The sequence below is a fragment of the Sarcophilus harrisii genome, chromosome 3, assembly GCF_902635505.1.
Source record: "Sarcophilus harrisii chromosome 3, mSarHar1.11, whole genome shotgun sequence".
NCBI classification, from domain to species: Eukaryota; Metazoa; Chordata; class Mammalia; order Dasyuromorphia; family Dasyuridae; genus Sarcophilus; species Sarcophilus harrisii.
Genome location: NC_045428.1, coordinates 565,257,007 through 565,276,042, shown reverse-complemented (window position 1 = coordinate 565,276,042; position 19,036 = coordinate 565,257,007). Strand labels below are relative to the sequence as shown.

Here is a 19,036-nt window from a genome sequence, read left to right as displayed (position 1 = left end):
TTGGGAACTTCATTTTAACAGATGAGGAAATTGGGGCTTGTTGAGATTAGATGGCCTAAATAAAGCTAGTGAATATAGGAGGCAGTATCCAAACCCATGACTCTCCTCATTCCAAGGGTAAGAGTCTTTCCACCAAAGATTTAGCATAGCTCCATCCCTTCTCCTCCTCCTCCCATTATAAAGTAGAGTCTGAATTTCGCTAGCACAAAGATTGTTCCTATTTTATAGATGAGGTGCCTTACTACTCTAGACCTTCAAAAGCTGGGCCTCTTTCTTGTACCTAGCGTATAGCACTTCTTGACATGCAGTAGGTGCTTAATAAATGTTTGTTGACTTATTGAAAAATAAAATATAAGCTAAACCTTTGTTTCCAGGAGAAATTTGAAAACATTAAAAGCATGGCCCAATTTGCCAAAGCAAACCACATTCTCCAACTTGTATTCAAATCTGAGAATAGTTTATTATCTTTCAGTTGTCTCCATCTAAATCTATTGCATTCAGTCATTTCAGAGTCCTCATGACTCCAGTTGGGGTTTTCTTGGCAAAAACACTAGAGTTATTTGCCATTTCTTTCTCCAGCTCATTTTATAGCTGGGGAAACTAAGTCAAACCAGGGTAAGTGATTTTCCCAAGGTCAAATGGCCAAAAAGTATCTGAACCTAGATTTGAACTCATGAAGATGAATTTTCCTGATTCTGTCCAACACCCTATGCTCTAGAGTACCACTTAGTTGCAAAATATATGCCCGGATCAATCTAATTCTTATCACAGTTGGGGGCAATGGGCCTTCTTCATCTACTTGGTTTTTCCTGTGTGGATGAGCTGAACTCTCTTAAATTATTATAGATCTTGCTTCAGAAGCTCTGCCATATTCCAGAGCTGATGGACTCAGCACACTGTGCAAGGATGAGGATACAAGAAAGAGAGAGTCCAACTTCTCAGTTAATCAACAGACATTTATTCATGCTTAATCTATGCAGATGCCAGGAATTGTGCTCAACACAAAGCTCTTGCAAAGCTCTTCTCTCACAACAGCCCTGGGATTAAAGAAAGGCAGATTAAAGATTAATGGAGATTAAAGAAAAGCAAAAATATTCTTCTTGACCGAAAGGAGCTCACATTCTACCGAGAAGAACAACAAATAAATAACCAGTACATTCTGGATAAAGAGGGAAGCTAAATAGCATAGTGGACAGAATGCTGAGCCTAAAGTCAGGAAGTCTTGAGTTCAAATCCAGTCTTAGACACAATCTGTGGGAATTTGAGCAAATCACAGCCTTATTTGCCTCAGTTTCCTCATCTGTCAAATGATCTGGAGAAGGAAATGCTAAGCACTTCAGTGTCTTTGCCAAGAAAACCCTAAATTGTATAACAAAGAGTTGGAACCAACTGAAAAATGACTTTCCCTATAGTAGGCAAATCACTTCACCCTGTGTGCCTCAGTTTCCTCATCTGTAAAGTGAGCTGGAGAAGGAAATGGCAAACCACTCCAATATCTTAGCCAATAAAATCCCAAATGGGGTCAGTGAGTGAGTGTGTGTGTGTGTGTGTGTGAGAGAGAGAGAGAGAGAGAGAGAGAATATGAATAGAAAGGAGGTGATTATCCCAAAGGGAAAGACCCCAGTAGCTGGAGCAATCAGGAATGGACTTGTACAGAAGGTGAGATTGGAGAATCATCTTGAAGGAAGTCAAGGAAACTCAGAGGTAATGTGGCCTTTAAAAGATGCTAGACTTGGGATGAGGAAGAACTCGATGCGAATCTGCCCTCAGATATTTGTTACCTGGATAAGCCTAGACAAATCCCTTCATCTCTGTAGGCCTCAGTTTTCCCTCTGGAAAATGACGGAATTGAACTCAGTGAACTCTGAGATCCTTTCTAGATCTAAGATCCTATGACAATTGACTTAAAGGGGCAGGGAATATAAGACTTCACTCTGCCTATTGTTTATTAACTAGGAGGAAAAAAACTCCCAAGTTTTTGATTCACTAAAAACAAAATGCTGCCTTCAGGCCTTTCCTCCCACAAATATGTCAGAATCATGCAGGCTTTCTTAGAAGATGTAACAGCAGAGATCACTTTGTTTGACGACCCTCTGATTACTAATATCAATCGAGGCATAAAGCAGAAAGCTACGTGCTTGTCATTCCCTGGTAGGCTGGCCAGCATCAGGTCTGAATAGAATTGGGATTCCCTCTAGTGCTGAAGTCCTCCAGATGCTCCTGTTTGCAGAGATAATAAAGCTGGAAGTAAAATGGAGATCTTCTCCTCCCAGGGCTGTTGTGAGGGAAGAGCTTTGTAAACCTTAAAGAGCTTGAAAAATGGGACATTATTAATTAGTAGTCTCTTGCCTGGTCTTTCCTGCCACACACAGAGCCATCCCCATTCCTCTCCCATCCCCAAGCAATCATCAAATATTTGTGGAGACAGATGGCTTGGGGTGAGGTGGAGAAACCCTCAAGCCTCCTAGGGGATACAACCCAAATCCATGAGCCTCATTTTGTAACCTGTAAGTTCTGACCACTGGACTAACCGGTCCATAATGCTTAGCTCCAGAGGTTTTTCTAAGGCCTATCATCATTCATCTCTTGGGTCTATCTTTTCCCTGGAGGAGAATGTCTAAAAGCATTTTGCTTTGCCAAATCAAAACCTTTTTTTTTTAATCATTCAACAAATAATGAGCACAATGGGATCTTGTATTCTCTTTACCTTTCAGTCACCTGATGTGGCTGACTGGGAAATATTATCTAAGAAAGTCTGCTGGTTTCCTTCTTGTACTCTCATTATTATGCTGATTCCATCAAGCCTCTGAAACTGCATGACATGGAGCAAATCACTTAGCATTTGGGGGCCTCAGTTTCCTCATTACTAAAATAGTGGATGTGGATTCCTGTTCAGTCACATTCAGTCCTTTCTTACTCTTCCTGACCCGATTTGGGATTTTCTTGGCTAAGATACTGGAGTGGTTTGCCATTTCCTTCTCCAACTTACTTTACAGATGAGGAAACTGAGGCAGACAGATGCAGTGACTTGCCTACTACAGTCACACAGCTCCTAAGTGTCTGAAGCCATACCTGAATTCAGATCTTCCTGACTCCAGGCCTGGTGCTCCACCTACCACACCACTTAGCTGCTCAGGGTATAGACTAAATGGATTCTAAGGTCCCTTCCAGCTTGAAGCCTGGAGTCCAATGAACATGTCAGAGACTCCAAAATGAGAATCATCAAACAGTTGCAAACTATCCACATGAGAAAACTCTCATGGCTGAAAAACTGGGAGCCACAGTCCATTCGTACTCTTTGCCTTTCTTCCCTGCCAAGTGCCTTCCTTTCTCGGGGGACACTGCAAAACCCCTAATATACACACATCCAGGTACACGCATATTTACATACACACATGCACATCCCAACACCTTCAACTTCTCAGTCCTGTTCCCAGCCCCACGGCAGCAGCTGGTCCCAATCAGTAGAGCAGAGACTACAATGCAGGAGTCACAGCCCAGAAAGCTGGGGTTCTTTCAAAAGCTCCCAAGGAACCAACAGTATCTAAGCGAAGGAAGCAGCTTAAAATTTTGCCCACCCCAGTCTGGCTTCCTTCCCGCCCCCAGGGAGCTTCCTCAGCACAGCCTGAACAAATAGCCTGGCAAATCCTACAACCAGCATAATATCGGAGAATGAGCTGGATGACATCCCCCTCTACAGATCACAGAACGTTAGTTCTAAAATAGGTTTTAGAGCATACAATATCAGAGAATGTCAGAACTTAGAAGGACCGTGAAACCTAGAATGTCAGAGCTAGAAGGAGCTTAGAACACTAAATATCAGGGCTAGAAGGGCTCTTAGAACCCAGGATGTCAGAGCTAGAAGGATCTTAGAACCCGGGATGTCAGAGCTGGGAGGGCCCTTAGAACACAGGATGTCAGAGCTAGGAGGGGCCTTAGAACACAGAATGTCAGCGCCTTTAAGACTTGGCTCAAGATCCATCTCCTGGAGGAGACTTTTCCTGGTTCCCCCTCCTACTAGTTCCATACTTTCCTTTTGATGCTACCTCCCATCCATCCTATATTTATTTATGCTCTGATTTATAGATGTTTTCTCCCCTTCCTTTGCTCTTCCACTCACTACAATGGAAACTCCTTGAAGCCAAGAACTTGCAGCCTTAGCATAGTGTCTTGCATACAGCAAGTGCTTTATGAATGCTTATTGATTGATGAACTATTGGGAACCATAGAACACAGAATGTTAAAAGTTAAAGGAACCTTAGAAAGAATACAGCTCATCTCTCATTTTATAGATTAGGAAGCTGAAGTCTAGAGAGGGAAAGCCGTTTGCTTAACAACACTCAGTAAATCACTGACAAAGCCAGGAGGAGCCCCTTCCACTGGAGCATATTGTCTGAATTTAGTCTCACTGGATCACGCTCTTGCCCATGTAGCATCACTCCAGTGGTCCCTGTGGTACATTCTCTTGGACATAATTTCCTCCTCTCTTTTTCTTCTCCTCTCCCCTCCTCCTCCTCTTCCTCACATTCTGCTCCTAGAGCTAAGATGTAACGGGAATCCATGTCCTTTTCAGACATTCTCATTTTTAAAAAAGGACCAGTGCAAACGCAGTTTTCCAAAAGTCCTGGGGTTCAGTGGAAGAAGCCACGTCTGACTTCCCACTATTCATTTGTACCCTGGAGTCCGCCTATCCTGAAGGGAGGTTCCACTAACCAGACCCAGGACAGGGAGAGGGAACTGGAGGAAGAGTTTGATAGCCTCCAGCGCATGGCCAATTTAATTTAGAGAGAATGAAACTAGAGACAATTAATTAAAATCATGAGCAAGACATCTGAGATTCTGTCCAGGGAGGAGGGAAGGCAATTGGAGGCAGAAGACATGTCTACATCAAGTGTGGGTTTGTGGTGGAAGGTGGGAATGAACAGGGAAAGGTGGGCATGGTGGAGAAAGTTATTGCCATTTCCTAGGATGGATTTGCATATGTGAATCTTGTTGGGACAAGCAGAACTGAACTGGCAGGAAGGAGCCTGGGGTCTGATCTTCTTTCTGCTCTTCACTGTGTGACTTTTGGGAAGCTCAGACGATCTTTCTGAGGTTCAGGACCTTCTTTTAAATGGATTGTTGATGTTGGATAGGTTCTAAGATCTAGTCTAAGATCTGACACTTTATATATTGACTCTTCACCTATTGTAGCATTATGTATTCTAAGGTTCCACCCAGCTCTGACATTCTCTGTGTTCTAAAAACCCTTCCAGCTCTGACATCCTGTATTCTAAGGTCTCTCCTACCTCTGATATCCTGTGCTCTATCCCAACTCTGTCCTTCTGTGTCCTAAGGGTTCCCCCCCCCCAACTCTGACATCCTAGGTTCTAAGGGCCCTCCCAGGTCTGACCTCCTGGGTTCTAAGGGCCCTCCCAGCTGTGACCTCCTGGGTTCTAAGGGCCCTCCCAGGTCTGACCTCCTGGGTTCTAAGGTCCCTCTCAGCTCTGACACCTTGGGTTCTAAGGGCCCTCTCAGCTCTGACCTCCTGGGTTCTAAGGGCCCCCCCAGCTCTGACACTACGTATTCTTGAAGTCTTCCAGCTGTGTATGTTCTAAGACCCTGAAGCACTGATGTTCAGTGATACTTTGGGTCCTCATAACCCCCTCCCCCTTCCTGCAGCCCAGCCCATCTGAAGCTCCCACTCACTGAAAAGCTAACCTTCCTCCCAGCATCCTCAGGGATCCTGACTCACAGCAGCTGATCCCAGTGACAGGGGGGAGCAGCTCAGACATGGAGTACTGTTGCCCGGGTAATAAGACTAGCTTGGGAGCCAAGCTGTGGGCAGGCTGGCAGGAGCACAGTGAGGGGCAGAGTCCCTCCCAAACCCCGGAGCAGCAGCTGCCCTCCTGCCTCAGGGTTGGGGTCTGGTTGCTAGAGTCCCTTCCTGGGCCAGGCCCACCCATGGCCTATCTCTCCCCAAACTCTCCTTTACTTCCATTAAGCTGGAGACGGCCCAAGGTCCGGAGCAGAGTGTCCCCTCCTAGGAAGTGGACTTGGGGCACATTTTGGCACTAAGTGGCAGCGTTTGAGTCCAACAGGAATCTCAGTACCACAGGATCTGAAGCTGGAGAGGAAGGGGCCCAGCAAGTCACATGGTCTAAGTCTCTTTTTTACAGAAAAGGAAACCGGGACTCGGCGTGAAAGTGACCTGTCCGAATTTCCCCCACGCCTAAGTATCAGCCAGGATTTAAAGCCAGTTTCTCTGCCCTCCAAGGGTTCCTTCATTGGGGGCCATGGCAGTGGGAAGTCTGGCACAATGGGAACTGAAGACCCGTATAGGGATCTATCTGGGTCTCCTTCTGTCCACTCACTCCTCCATACTGTGGCCACCAAGCTGAAACCTCATCTTGTGCATCCTTTTCTCTGCTGTTCTCTCATCCCCTCTGTACCCTAAGCACCCAAACCAGGCCCTTGGGGGGAGGTAAGGGGAATGGGACCTGTTGATATTAATGCAAGCTTAGGGAAAGGGCAGGGTGGGGGGCAGCTCCCTCTGTCCTGTGGCCTATCTCTCTCCCAATCAGCGGGCTCCACTGCCAGGAGCTAACTGGCAGGTCCACTAGCGGGCACCATAGCAGGCTGAGGAGATGCCCCAGATATCCCTTAATCCTGGGCAGGCCCCTGACTTCTCCTCCAGATTCATTCTTATTGACACTCAGGTCTAGGTGGGACAAGGGGTGACTAGCGGGGTAAGAAGCATCTGAATTCCCCTCTCCCCTTTGTGGAGCTGAGAATCTTTCAGGGCCCTTTAGCAGGACTAGTGAAACCCTCCAAACCCAGGCTCCCGTCCCTCCCCAGACTACCTCGCACATTTGACAAGTCAAAATCGCTCTTTTGTGCAGTCCAATCACATCATTGCCTTGCAAACACCCCCAGTGGCTTCCCATCCCTTTTTTAACTGGCACTTAGTGCCCTTTGCCAGTTGTCCCCAAGTCGAGGGGGGAATGGAAAGCAGAGTCTCCATAAAGTCTGCCTCCTCGTCCCTGCTCTGAATTAGCTCTGGGATCGTGGGCGAATTGCCTTATTTCCTTCATCTGAAAAATGAAAAAGCCAGAAGGGATAATCTTTGAGCTCCTAGCACCAACATTCCAAGTCTATTCACTCATTCATTCACGTGTCTTTTCATTGATGAAATCCTTCCCTTGTTCCAGGCACTGTGCTAAGCACTGGGCACAAAGACACAAAAGGCAGCTAACAATCTGATATGGGAGACAACATGCAACAAATATACACCAAGTGCTGGGATCAGGGGTGTGCTAGTAAATGTTTAACAACCAGCTCTTCCAAAAAGTACTTAAGACATATTTGTCGAGTTTCACGGGGCATTTTAACTTTCTCTCCATCACTTTCTTAAGTCTAGATAATCAATGAACAAGAAATCAAGGTCCCCTGATATACAGCCCTTGCCAATTTCTGTGGTGTAAATGGTCAGTGAAAATTTGGCAATCGGCTCTCAGGAACCTACACGAGCCAGCTAAGACACACTTTGGAACAGTTATTAAAAGAATTTTAATTAAAATTAAATTAAAATGAATTAAAAGAATTATTAAAAGAAATTGCCCCTGCTCTCAGGGAGCTTACTTTCTATTGTAGGGAGAGAAAATGAACACAATTGGCAAATCCTTCGGCTCTGAGAGTCTAGGTTTGAGCCCGCCACCCCCCAGTCTCACATTTATATTCTAGAGTCTCTCCTAGCTCAAGACCTCATTTTACAAATGGGGAGACTGAGGCCCGCAGAGGCTAAGTAATATATGACTTCTGACACTGCACATTCTAAGGCTCCTTCTGGCTCTAATGTTCGATGACCTCAGGCAGGGATAAATGGTGATAAATTAGTGATAAATAGACAAAGGATGACAAAAGAAGGTGTGAAGAAGACAGCCAGGTCAAGGAGAAGATTCTGACTCTGGTTCTCTCCCTGTCCTAGCTCAGGGACAGCAGGCAAATCTCTGTTCTCTTTTTTCTTTTCACAGTTGCCCCCAAAGGCCCGAAAATCATGATGACTCCCACCAGGGCCCGTGTGGGAGATACCGTGAGGATCTTGGTCCACGGCTTTCAGGTCAGGAGCCCTTTTCAGGCCTCCAGGTAGCTTAGGCAGAAGGGAAGGGGGGAAGGGGGAGAAAAGGGCTCCTCTTGCCATTCCACATCCCATACAGTAAAGGGGGCGGTGGGACCAGGGTCCAGGCAGCCCCCACCAGAGTCCTGACGCATGTCGCCCCGTCTGATCTCTTGGCTCCACAGAACGAAGTCTTCCCTGAGCCCCTGTTCACATGGACCCGAGTAGGGAGCCGCCTCCTGGACGGCAGCACGGAGCACGATGGGAAGGAGCTGGTGCTGGAGAGGGTGCCTGCCGAGCTCAACGGCTCCATGTACCGATGCACAGCCCAGAACCCCCTGGGCTCCACCGACACGCACACCCGCCTCATTGTGTTCGGTAGGGAGCCCAGGGGCTGGGGAGGAAAATGGGGGAGCCACGGAAGGGGCCAGTCTGGGGCCACCATCCATTAACTAATCGTGATGCTAATAGTAACTAGTGATAATAATGATAATAGCTAGAGTTTATATTGTTTAAATTTTACAAAACACTTTACACACATATGATCTTCACAATAACACTGGATTAAGGTAATAATCACAATTATATATAAATATATAATGACCTATAAGAGAATAATAGATGATTATTCCCTATTTTACAAATGAGGAAACTGAAACATATGGCAACTGAGTGGTTTTGATTCAAGGGTTATCCTATTGCTGTCTGAGGCAAGATTTGAATTCAGGTTTTCCTGACTTCAGCACTTACCCACCATACTCTTACCTGCCCAATCTACTGGCCTTGAAGGAATAGAGCAGAAAGGGCCCTAGATTTGAATCCTGACCCTATGACTTATTAGCAGTATAATCTTGGATTTCTAAGGTTCACCTTGTAAATTGTAAAATACAACCTTATCTTTAACTTAGCCTCTCTGGGCCTCAGTTTCCCTATTTGTAAGATGAGGTATTGAGCTAGACAAATTCTAAAGCCACTTCCAGCTCTACATCTGGCTTCTTCCAGTTCTAGACCTTAATCTAAAAGGACGGACCCCTGGGTAATGTTTGAGGAAGGGTGGTCTTTGGTCTGAAGGCCAACTGGGGCAGGGAATGTAGGATGTGAAGAGGAGGTTATTATATTTGTAGGCAGAAGACCCGGGTTTAAATGTTGTCTATTATTTACTAGTGCAGCTTTAGATAAGTAATTTCCTCTCTCTCAACTGCAAAATATTGAACTAGAACATCTTGTCTGACTCCATGAAGATCATAGGAGAGGGATCCCTTTCTTTACCTAGGCATTAAAAGACCGCTGTGGCTGTATCTACATCTCAAACCAGTCCTAGGTGGTAATCAGAAGGCATCGAGTTCTTCTGCCCCATAGGGAAATCACAAATTTGAATTTGGAAGGTACTAAACCCCAAGAAATAACCTTGATGAGTTACTGGATGAACAAATTGGATTAGACACAAAAAAGAATTGTCCAACAACAAGGGGAGCGAATGCCAGAACAGAGGGAGGTTGTGAGATCATTCCTATTGTTCTTAGAGAATTAAGAAAACCCACTCCACAATTGGGTTGATGTAGTGAGGTTTCTCTGAGTGATTCAAGCTCTGTTTGTCTCAGTTTGCTCATCTATAAAATAGGGATAAAAATAACATCTACCTCCCAGGAGTGTTATGAAGATAAAATAATAAAATGTTTGCAAACTTTAGAGATTTATTAAAATGTTAGTTATTACTATTATTATTGTCATTATTATAGGAAGATAGTGAAAATAACAATCTTTCATTTGCACAGGACTTTGAAGTTGGATAATTTGAAGGGAGTATTGTAGGAAGGATACAAGCATTTATGGCAGGCACTATGCCAAATACCTTTCAAATTCTCATTCAACCTCCTGAGAGAATGGCCTTTGAGCATTCACTTTAGCTCTCACCAAAGTCAGTGTGATAGAGCAAGATGAAAGAATCACAGATTTAGTACCAGAAGAGACCTTCAAGATTATTTATTACAACCTCCCTCATTTACCAATGAGAAAACTGAGGCCCCAAGAAGTATAAGGAAGTACATGTCCAAGGTGGGACGTCTACCAAGCCAGGGTACATGCTACAATACAACCTCTGAATCTCTGACTCCAAATTTCCACCTTTCAGTCTTCATCCTATGCCACAGAACTTTGCTCAGACCCTTAATGCTCTTCTTTTTTTGTTCCCTGCAGAAAATCCAAATATTCCCAGAGGAACAGAGGACTCCAATGGTAAGTTTCTCCTTCTAGGCCTTCCAACTGGAAACTGAGTTGGATGTCCTGGATAGGTGATGGATCCTTGGAAGGAAGTGGCCATATCTGCTCCCCTGGCTCCCAAAACCCAGCCCTATTTCTCACCAGGGTGGGGTGGTTTCTCTACTTAACTCCATTTCAAACAAAAGTCTGAAAGTTACAATAGTTAAGATATGAGGTTTGCAGAGAGATGATTTCCCCCTCCCCATGTCCAAAGTCCTCAATCAACAGATACAGATATCCAAAAAACAGAGTACTTGGTCTTGAGGGCCAGGAAGACCCGAGTTCAAATCCTATCTCAGACACCTATTAGCAGTTTTCTGTTTGCCTCAGTTTCCCCATCTGTAAGAGGGAGAGAGGGATGATAGTAGCCCCTATTTCCTAGAGCTGATAGAAGGATCAAACCTTAAAGCACCATAGCAATATGCACTGGAGCAATTTCTGCACATCACTCAAAAGGAGGAGGCTGGATAGAAGGCCCCCAAAGCCTCTTCCAATCCTATGACTGGAGGTAGAAGAGATCATGGCAGCCAAGTAGCCCAACTCAACTGAACATGAGTCCCCTGGAGGACTCCCTGGGCCAGCTGCTGGGAAGTCCTCCTGGGAGGAGGGTCCACAACCCTGCCCAAGCAGCCCCTTCTGCTCTCTGGTCACCTCAAGTCCTTCCAGCATTTCCTCCACATGCAGCTGAACTTGTCCCCACTGATCCTGCTTCTGCCACGTGGGGCCAGGAGAAATCCCCCTGGGGTCAGTCCCATCTCCCCTCCCTCCTGGGACTGCCCTGCAGAAGATGACCAGAGGCTCAGCCATTAGAACACAGCTTCTGCCTGGCTCCTTTTGTCCCTCGTTCCACCACCTAGAGCAGCTCGGGAAGGATAGCATTAGGACCCAGTGCGGCCTCTCTCTCTGGCTAGACAGGCAGGTTGGGCGCACCTGCTGCTGGTGCCCTGAGTCATTGTTCACGCAGGGGGCGAGTCCCACCCAAACAGTCTCCCAGAGCGCTGGGAACTGGCACCTGGGCGTCTCCACAAACAGCCGTCCTGACTCACGTGGCTCCCAGCTGCGGCTTTGTGTGGGAAAGATGCTCCCCCTGAGCTAGGCCCTCTGACCATGGAGTCCATACCCGTAGTCCCGGGCACTCTCAGAGAGGGTGGGCCAGTCCCGAACAGCAGGCTCAGGAGAAAACCCCTGAGAGCCTGGGGGAGCAGAAGCTCCAAGCAGCTGGCAACTAGATTACACTGGAGCCTCTCTTCAGAGTCTCACAGAGGATGTAGGAGTTGGAAAGGATCTCAGAACAGAGAAGGTTGGAGCAGAAAGTCAGAGCTTGAAAGGTCGTCAGGACATAGACCAGCTCCACTGTGAGGGAACTTAAATATAGAATATAAGAAGGTAGAAAGGCAGGACTAGAAGGGAAATTAGAGTGCAGAATGTCAAAACTGAGGAGCATCTTAGAACATAGAATGATAGAGAATGATTAATTGACAACTTAGAACATAGAATAGCAAAGTTGGGAGGGCTCCTAAAATGCAAAATAATAGAATTGGAAGGAATATTAGGACACAGAGCCTCAGATCTGGGAGGTACATTAAAACATAGGATGTCAAGATTGAAAGGGCCCTTAGAACCCAGGATGTCAGAGCTGGGAGGGCTCTTGGAACCTAGGAGATCAGAGCTGGGAGGGGCCTTAGAACAGAGAATGTCAGAGCTGGGAGGGCCCTTAGAACTCAGGATGTCAGGGCTGGGAGGGCTCTTAGAACCCAGGAAGTCAGGGCTGGGAGGGCTCTTAGAACCCAGGAAGTCAGAGCTGGGAGGGCCCTTAGAACCCAGGAGGTCAGAGATGGGAGGGCCCTTAGAACCCAGGTCAGAACTTGGAAGGACCTTCAAATATAAAATGTTAAAACATGGAATTTTAGTTGAATAAATCATTTAGTATAATTCTCCATTCACATTTGACAGATGATAAGACTGAGCTCCAGAAAGGAGAAATAACTTATTTCCCCTCTGCTTCTTTGTATCCAGGCCAAAGTAATGAATCATTTTCACACTGCTTCTTAGTATCAAACCCAGGACTCAAATTTTTGTCTCCTGACTCCACCCCGGGGACTATTTCCACCATATCTCAACTGCCCACACAGCTACCAACTTATTTGTAATGACACAGAAATAACAACCATAAGCAATATAGCTAATATTTATAGTAATTATTAATTAATTATAATGATATAAGCAATAAAAAAGCACTGGAGGCATTTACCCCCAAGGATTGCCAGGGTCCCTTTTGTTTTTGGGAGCTGGCACATTCATCTGGCTGCTTCTCCAGCTCCCCAGGCCCTGCTGGGCACTAAACACAGAGAGAAAGACCAAAACTTATCCAAACACACATAGAGAAAGAGCCTGAAGGGAATTTGGAAAGCATCTCATCCACCATTTCCACTTTGGAGGCTCACATCCCCAGGCTCACACGAGTAAAACCCAAGCAGCAAAACCCAAGGTTAAACATAGACTTTCTGTTTCCCAATCCATCACTCTTTTGCACAGTCCCAGAGAGAGGAAAACTCTGATAGAGAGCCTGGAAAAACTGTCCCAAGAGGTGGGCCACGAAGCACAGGGAGATGAATACATAGACTAATAACAACAGTAGTTCATTTACATAGAGTTTGCAAAGTCCCTTTCATTTATTAACTCCACTGATTCTCCAAACACCTTAGATACAGGGGTCCTCAAACTACAGCCCGCGGGCCAGATACGACAGCTGAGGACTATTATCCCCTTCATCCAGGGCTATGAAGTTTCTTTATTTAAAGGCCCACAAAACAAAGTTTTTGTTTTTACTATAGTCCGGCCCTCCAACAGTCTGAGGGACAGCGAACTGGCCCCCTATTTAAAAAGTTTGAGGACCCCTGCAGAAGATATTGTCCCTATTTTGCAGGTGGGAAAACTGAAATTAAAAGAGATTAAGGGATTCACACACCCAAAGAATATCTGACCGGAGATTCCATTTCAGGTCTTACTGACTCCAAGTAAAGTCCTGACTATCCACTATTCACTATGTGGGCCACAACCCCATATGAGGTCTTGTAACTGAATGTGAGGGTCATGAAACTATGCCTTATTAACAGCAAATATTTAATTTGCATATCTATTTTACATACCTATGTACCTGGAGCTATGTAAAAAATTCTTGGGCAAAAAGGCGTCACAAGTTTAAGGTTTAAGTCCTGCACCCACACCACTGCTTATATATGTATATGACTGCAATTACAGACTCAGGTAGAGACAGGTTCTATTGTTTAGCCCCTGTGTGACCTTGGGCAAGTTAGACAATACAATTACAAAGGTAAAGAGGGAGAACCGAATGAGAAACAAAGACCTGGAGAGAGACCACAGGGCATGTTTGGGAGGAGAGTTTGACTACAACACTGAAGGATGTAGCTAAATATGGAAAAGTAGTTTGGGGAACAACTGTGTGGCACAGTGGATAGAACCCCAGCCCTGCAGTCAAGAGGTCCTGAGTTCAGATCCAACCTCAGATACTTACTAGCTATATGATATTGGAAGGATGAAATGAAGGGAGGGAAGGGGAGAGAGAAAGAGAGAGAGGAAGGGAGGGAAACAAGGGAAGGAAGGGAAAGTGGTTTGGTGTCAGAAAGTTGTATGGCTTTTGAACATGCAAAAAAATTTTCACCTTCCTCAGAAAGCAATAGGGAGCTACTGAAGAGTATGGGACAGATGAGTTTGAGATCTATCCTTTGAATCAACTAGGTTTGTATGCAGCAGGAGGCTAAGCGCCTTCTCATGCTCCTGTCCTGTTTCCTCTCATCTCCACTTCTAGTGAAATGAGGTGTTTGGAGAGTGCAGATGAAAGGTGCTCTCTAGGGGGAAATTTTTTTTTTCTTTTTATAGCCTGAGTCCAAGAGCAAATCAAACAGCCTCGAATGCCATCCCTAATTAAATTTTAATCAAATGTCTTTAATTCCTTCTAGGTTGTTTCACACATTGAATGAGGTGACTCTTGATAGCTCTTTATATACAGACCTGCCCCAATTATCCACACTGAAGGAGGGGAGGAAAGACTAAACAGTTCAGAAAAACACACTGTCCCAACTCTATTTGTTTGACTGGAAATTAAATGAAATTAAATGATGTAGAATGTGAAGGAAAGTGTGTTAGATTTAAAATCATAGGATCTTTGATCTTTAGTCGTAGGGAGGCCGGTTAGTCCCAATCCCTCATTTGACAGATAAGGAAACTGAGGCTCAGAGGTGTTGCCCAAGGTCACATAATTTGTAATGTCAAAAGTGGGATCTGAACAGAGGTCCTCCGACTTCAGGGATGTGCTCTTTCCAGTGAATGGGGAGAGAGACTGAAAGACAGAGACACAGAGAATGAAAAAGAGAAAGAGGAATAGAGAGAAAGGGAAGAAGATAGAAAGGGAATGAAAGGGAGAGAGATGGAGGGAGATAAAAGGAAAGAGGGAAGGAGGAAAGAGAAGAAGAAAAGAAAGAGAAAAGATGAGAGGAGAAAAGGAGGAAAGAAGAGGGAAGGAGGAGAGAGGGGAGAAAGATAATAAGGGATATGGACTTAGAGGAGGAGAAGTGGAGAGGAGGGAAAGAGAGTGGAGAAAGGGATGGAGAAAAGAAAAGGAAAAGAGAAGAGAGAAAGAGAAAAGACAAAGAGGGAGACAGGGTAAGAGAGGGAAAAGAGGGATGGAAGAGAAAAGGGAAGGGAGAAAAAAGGGGAGGAGGGAGGAGGAGAAAGGGGGAAATGGGGAAGTAGATGGAGGAATAGGGAAAGGGAGAAAGGAAGACAAAGAGAAGGAAGTGAGAGAGGGAAAAGAAGGGAAAGAGAAAGAGGTAAGAGAGAAGAGAAGGAGGGAGAGGGAGACAGAGGGAGAGAGATGGGGGAGAGGGAAGGGAGAAAGGAAGATAAAGAAGGGAGGGGGAGAGAGGGAAAGGAAAAGGAAGGGAAAAAGGGAAGAGAGGGGAAGGAGGGAAAAGAGAAGGAAGGGGGGAGAGATGGGGAGGGGGAGAAAGGGAAGAAGGGAGGGGGGAGGGGAAAGAAAGGGGTGCGTGGGGGGGCCCCCGGGGGTGGATGGGGGGTTTGCGGTGTTCGAGGTTTTGGAGGGGTGGGGGTTGGGTGGGGTGTTTTTCAAGGGTTTGGGTTTTGGTTGGGGGCGGAGGGGGTTTTTTTTTGGGGTTTTTTTTTTGGGTTTGGTTTTGGTTTTGAAAAAATTTTTTTTGGTTGGTCGTTTTTTTTTGGGTTTTCGGGGGGTTTTGCGGGGGCCCCGTTTTAAAAATGGGGGTTTTCCGGGCCCGGGGCGGGTTTTTTTTCCGGCCGGGGGGTTTGGGGGGGGCCCGAAATTTGGGTTGCCGGCGGGGGAGTTTTCGGGGGGGGCCGATTTGCTTTTCGGGAGGGGCCGGATTTGCGGGGGGGGGGACTTGGGTGGGGGGCTGGAGGGGTTTTGGACGGGGATTTTGCGTTTTCGGGTTGGATAAGGGGGGGGTTTTTAAGCCCGGGAGGCGGGGATTTGCTGCCCGGGGTTTTTGGGCGGTTTTTGGAACGGGCTTTGGGCCCGGGTTTTGGGACGGGGGGGATTGGCGGGGGGGGGTTTTAGGCCCGGGAGGGCTGGGGGGGGCGGGTTTTTGGAGGGGAGGGGGGGCCCGGGATTTTTGGGACCCGGGGGCGGGGGATTTACTTTGGATTTTTCCCCAAACTTTGTGAGGTTGGGGCGGCGGGGTGGGTTGAGGTTTTGGGCGGCGGCGATTTGGTGAGTGTTGAGTTCGTTGTTTTGGGAGGGGTTTTGGGGAGTGTTTCTTTTTTTGAAATGGGGTAATGGCGCGCTTTACGGGTGCGTTATTATAATGAAGATTCCAATAAGCTTGTGTGAAAGGGTTTGTTGGGGTGCCCTGGGGGCAGAGGAGGGGGCGGGGGGGGAAGATTCCCCGCCCTGTGCCATCTTTTTGTCCGGTACAGCGGGGAGTCCCTTTTCCCCTGTGCGCCCAGGGTTGAGCCCCTCCGCCGTTTTAATCCCAGATTTTTTCGTGTTTCCGATCGCAATATGAAGGGAAGAATTTTGAGGGCGGGTCCCCCTTGACTAGGCCTTTGCCCTTCCTTTTTTGGGCCTGGGTCTCCCACGTGCAAAGGATTTTCCCTGTCCCACCATTTAACCTAGTTGGTCCCGGGAATGGTTCGTAGTTTAAAAAATGTGACCCTTTCCTTTCAAAGCTTCCCCCTTTCCGTTCTTTTTTACGTTTCTGCAACGCCCACTCCTTTCTCTTCCTCACCCTTGACCCTTTGTCTCCTACCTCTACGCCTTTATACCGGCTGTCTCTCATGACTAGACTATTCTCCCCTCCTCATCTCGGGCCCTCCCTCCCCATTTCCTTTCCCTCCCCTTTCCCTCCCCTCCCCATTTCCCTTTCCTCTCCCCTTCCTTCCCCATTCCCTCGGCTTCCTAAAGACAAGTTTTATCCCCTTTTTCTAGGCCCCCACCAACTCTAGTGCCTTCCCCTCATGGAACACCTCCCTTACTGTGGTATAGACCCTTCCGGACCTGGCTATTGCCGCGGTTCCTCCCCCACTAGAATGTGAGCTCCTCAGAGGGCAGAGACAGTTGTTTTTGTCGTTCTTCGCTGCCTGGGCACTCAGCCCAGTGCCTGGCACACAGTAAGTGCTTAATAAATACTCCCTGACTGACTGACACAAAGTCCACACAGAAGGAAAGAAACAGCAGACACGGAAGCCTCCTTTTCAAAGGGGAGTTTCACTTTGCTCCAAAAGGGGAGGAGGAAAAGACCATGGGGAACCAAGGCATGGAGACTAGTGGGAAGAGTTTGTACAAGAAACCCCATAGAGAAGGGCCCTGATTCCAATAAAGAGACCAAGCTGGGGAGGAGAGGGACATGAGACCGGTGAGACCCGGGGAGGCTGGATAAAAATGAAAAGAATAACAAACGGCTCTCACTTTTGCAGTTTAAGATTTGCAAAAGCACCCTCTTTAACAAGCCCACAGGTAAGTATGGAAGCATTAGGATCCCCATTTTACAGATGAGGAAACTGAAACTCGCCAAGGTCATGGAGTCTGGGATTTTAGAGCTCATTCAGCCCATCTACTTCATTTTACATACAAGAACATTTAAATGGTCCAATCACTTTGGAAGGCAGTTTGGAATTAGGCTAAAAGAGGAACTTTAAAGTAGATATACTTGGACCCAGAGACCCTACAATTGGGTATACACCCCAAAGAAATCGAAAACAGAAAGACCCCCCACGTGTGCCACAATATTTAAAGAAATGGCTTTCTGTGGTAGCCAAGAACAGGGAACAAAGTAGATATCCCTCCAATAGGGAATGGCCAACCAAGTTGTGGTCTGGAAATTCAATAAAATATCATCGCACTGTAAGAAATACCGTGAAAAATTCAGAGAAACATGGAAAGATGTGGAAGAATTAGAAATAGTCTACACAACAACTATAGCAATGTACATGAAAAGAACAATGTTGGCCATGTTGGCCCTGAGAGAAGGGATGAGAAAGGTACAGCCTCCATTTCTTTTTTAACAAAGGTGGGGGACAATGGGTGGGTTATACTGCATGCACTGCCAGATTTGGTTGATTTGTTGATTTGTTAGTTTTGCTGAACTGCTTCCCCACCCCTCCATTTTTTATTCATTGTTACAAGGAATGTCTTGTTCAGTAGGGGAGGGGGAGGGATATATTTGGAAATGAAGGTGATGTAAAAACAAAAAGATGTCAATAAAACATTTTTTAAAAAGAAAGTCGAAGCCTAGAAAGGTCATGACAGTCCAAAGTTGCATGGTTTCTAAGTGGAAAATGGGGGGATTGATCTCAGGCCTTCTGCATTTGGAGTCTAGTCTCTTCCCATGGCTGTGGATGCTGCTGGCGTTTCTTGAGGGTGGGAGGAAGAATTAAGTCTAAAAGACAGGAAGGGGCTATTGTGGACTCCCTACTCTAAAAGTCAATGCTTATAAGGTTTTCTGGGTTTTTTTAATTACAGCTTTTTATTTTAAAAATATATTCACGGATAATTTTCAACATGCACCCTTACAAAACCTTGTGTTCTCATTTTTCCCTCCCTTCCCCTCACCCTTCCCCTAGATGTCAAGTGATTCAATATATGTTAAACACGTGCAATTCTTCCATATCTATTTCCACAAATATCACACTGCACAAGAAAAATCAGATCAAAAAGGAAAATAAATGAGAAAGAAAACAAAATACAAATGCTTATGCCTCATTCAGGCAGTGAATACATGCGTCAGATCCTCCCTTCCCAGGCTGAGATAGGTATATCCCATCTGGGTCAGGAAGCACCAGCCACTCTGGCAGCATCAGGAACCAGGGATTCCACCTGCTCTCCCTTAGCACCCATTGCTTTGAGACCTTCTCTATTCCACCCCTCTAGGTAAACCCCAGATCATCTGGGTTACCTAGGAACAAGGTAACCTGTACAGGTCCACAATTTGACCATTCACATGTGCCAGTGTAGCAAAGGGCAGGAAATCCTCTCCAATCTTCCCAGCTGCCCGGCCCCTTCTTTTTTAGATCACCTTCTATTTGCTCTGTAGTGTGGCTACCTGGTTACTTATGTATTGTCTCCTCTATTCAGATGTAAAGGTAGGAAGAGTATTTGTCATTCTTTATATGTTCAGTGTTTTGCACAGT

The 19,036-nt window shown here is 46.1% G+C and overlaps 1 protein-coding gene across 1 annotated transcript in view; it reads left to right on the top strand.

Moving 5' to 3' along the window:
• Nucleotides 1-10,650, top strand: part of IGSF21 (immunoglobin superfamily member 21) — a 383,587-nt gene extending 372,937 nt beyond the window's left edge. Inside the window, exons 6-8 of the mRNA XM_031961546.1 lie at nucleotides 7,967-8,098; nucleotides 8,281-8,473; nucleotides 10,292-10,650. Of these exons, the coding sequence (XP_031817406.1) occupies nucleotides 7,967-8,098; nucleotides 8,281-8,473; nucleotides 10,292-10,368 (402 nt within the window). The 3' untranslated portion in view covers nucleotides 10,369-10,650. The remainder of the gene's footprint in view (nucleotides 1-7,966; nucleotides 8,099-8,280; nucleotides 8,474-10,291) is intronic.
• The last annotated feature ends 8,386 nt before the right edge of the window (nucleotides 10,651-19,036 follow it).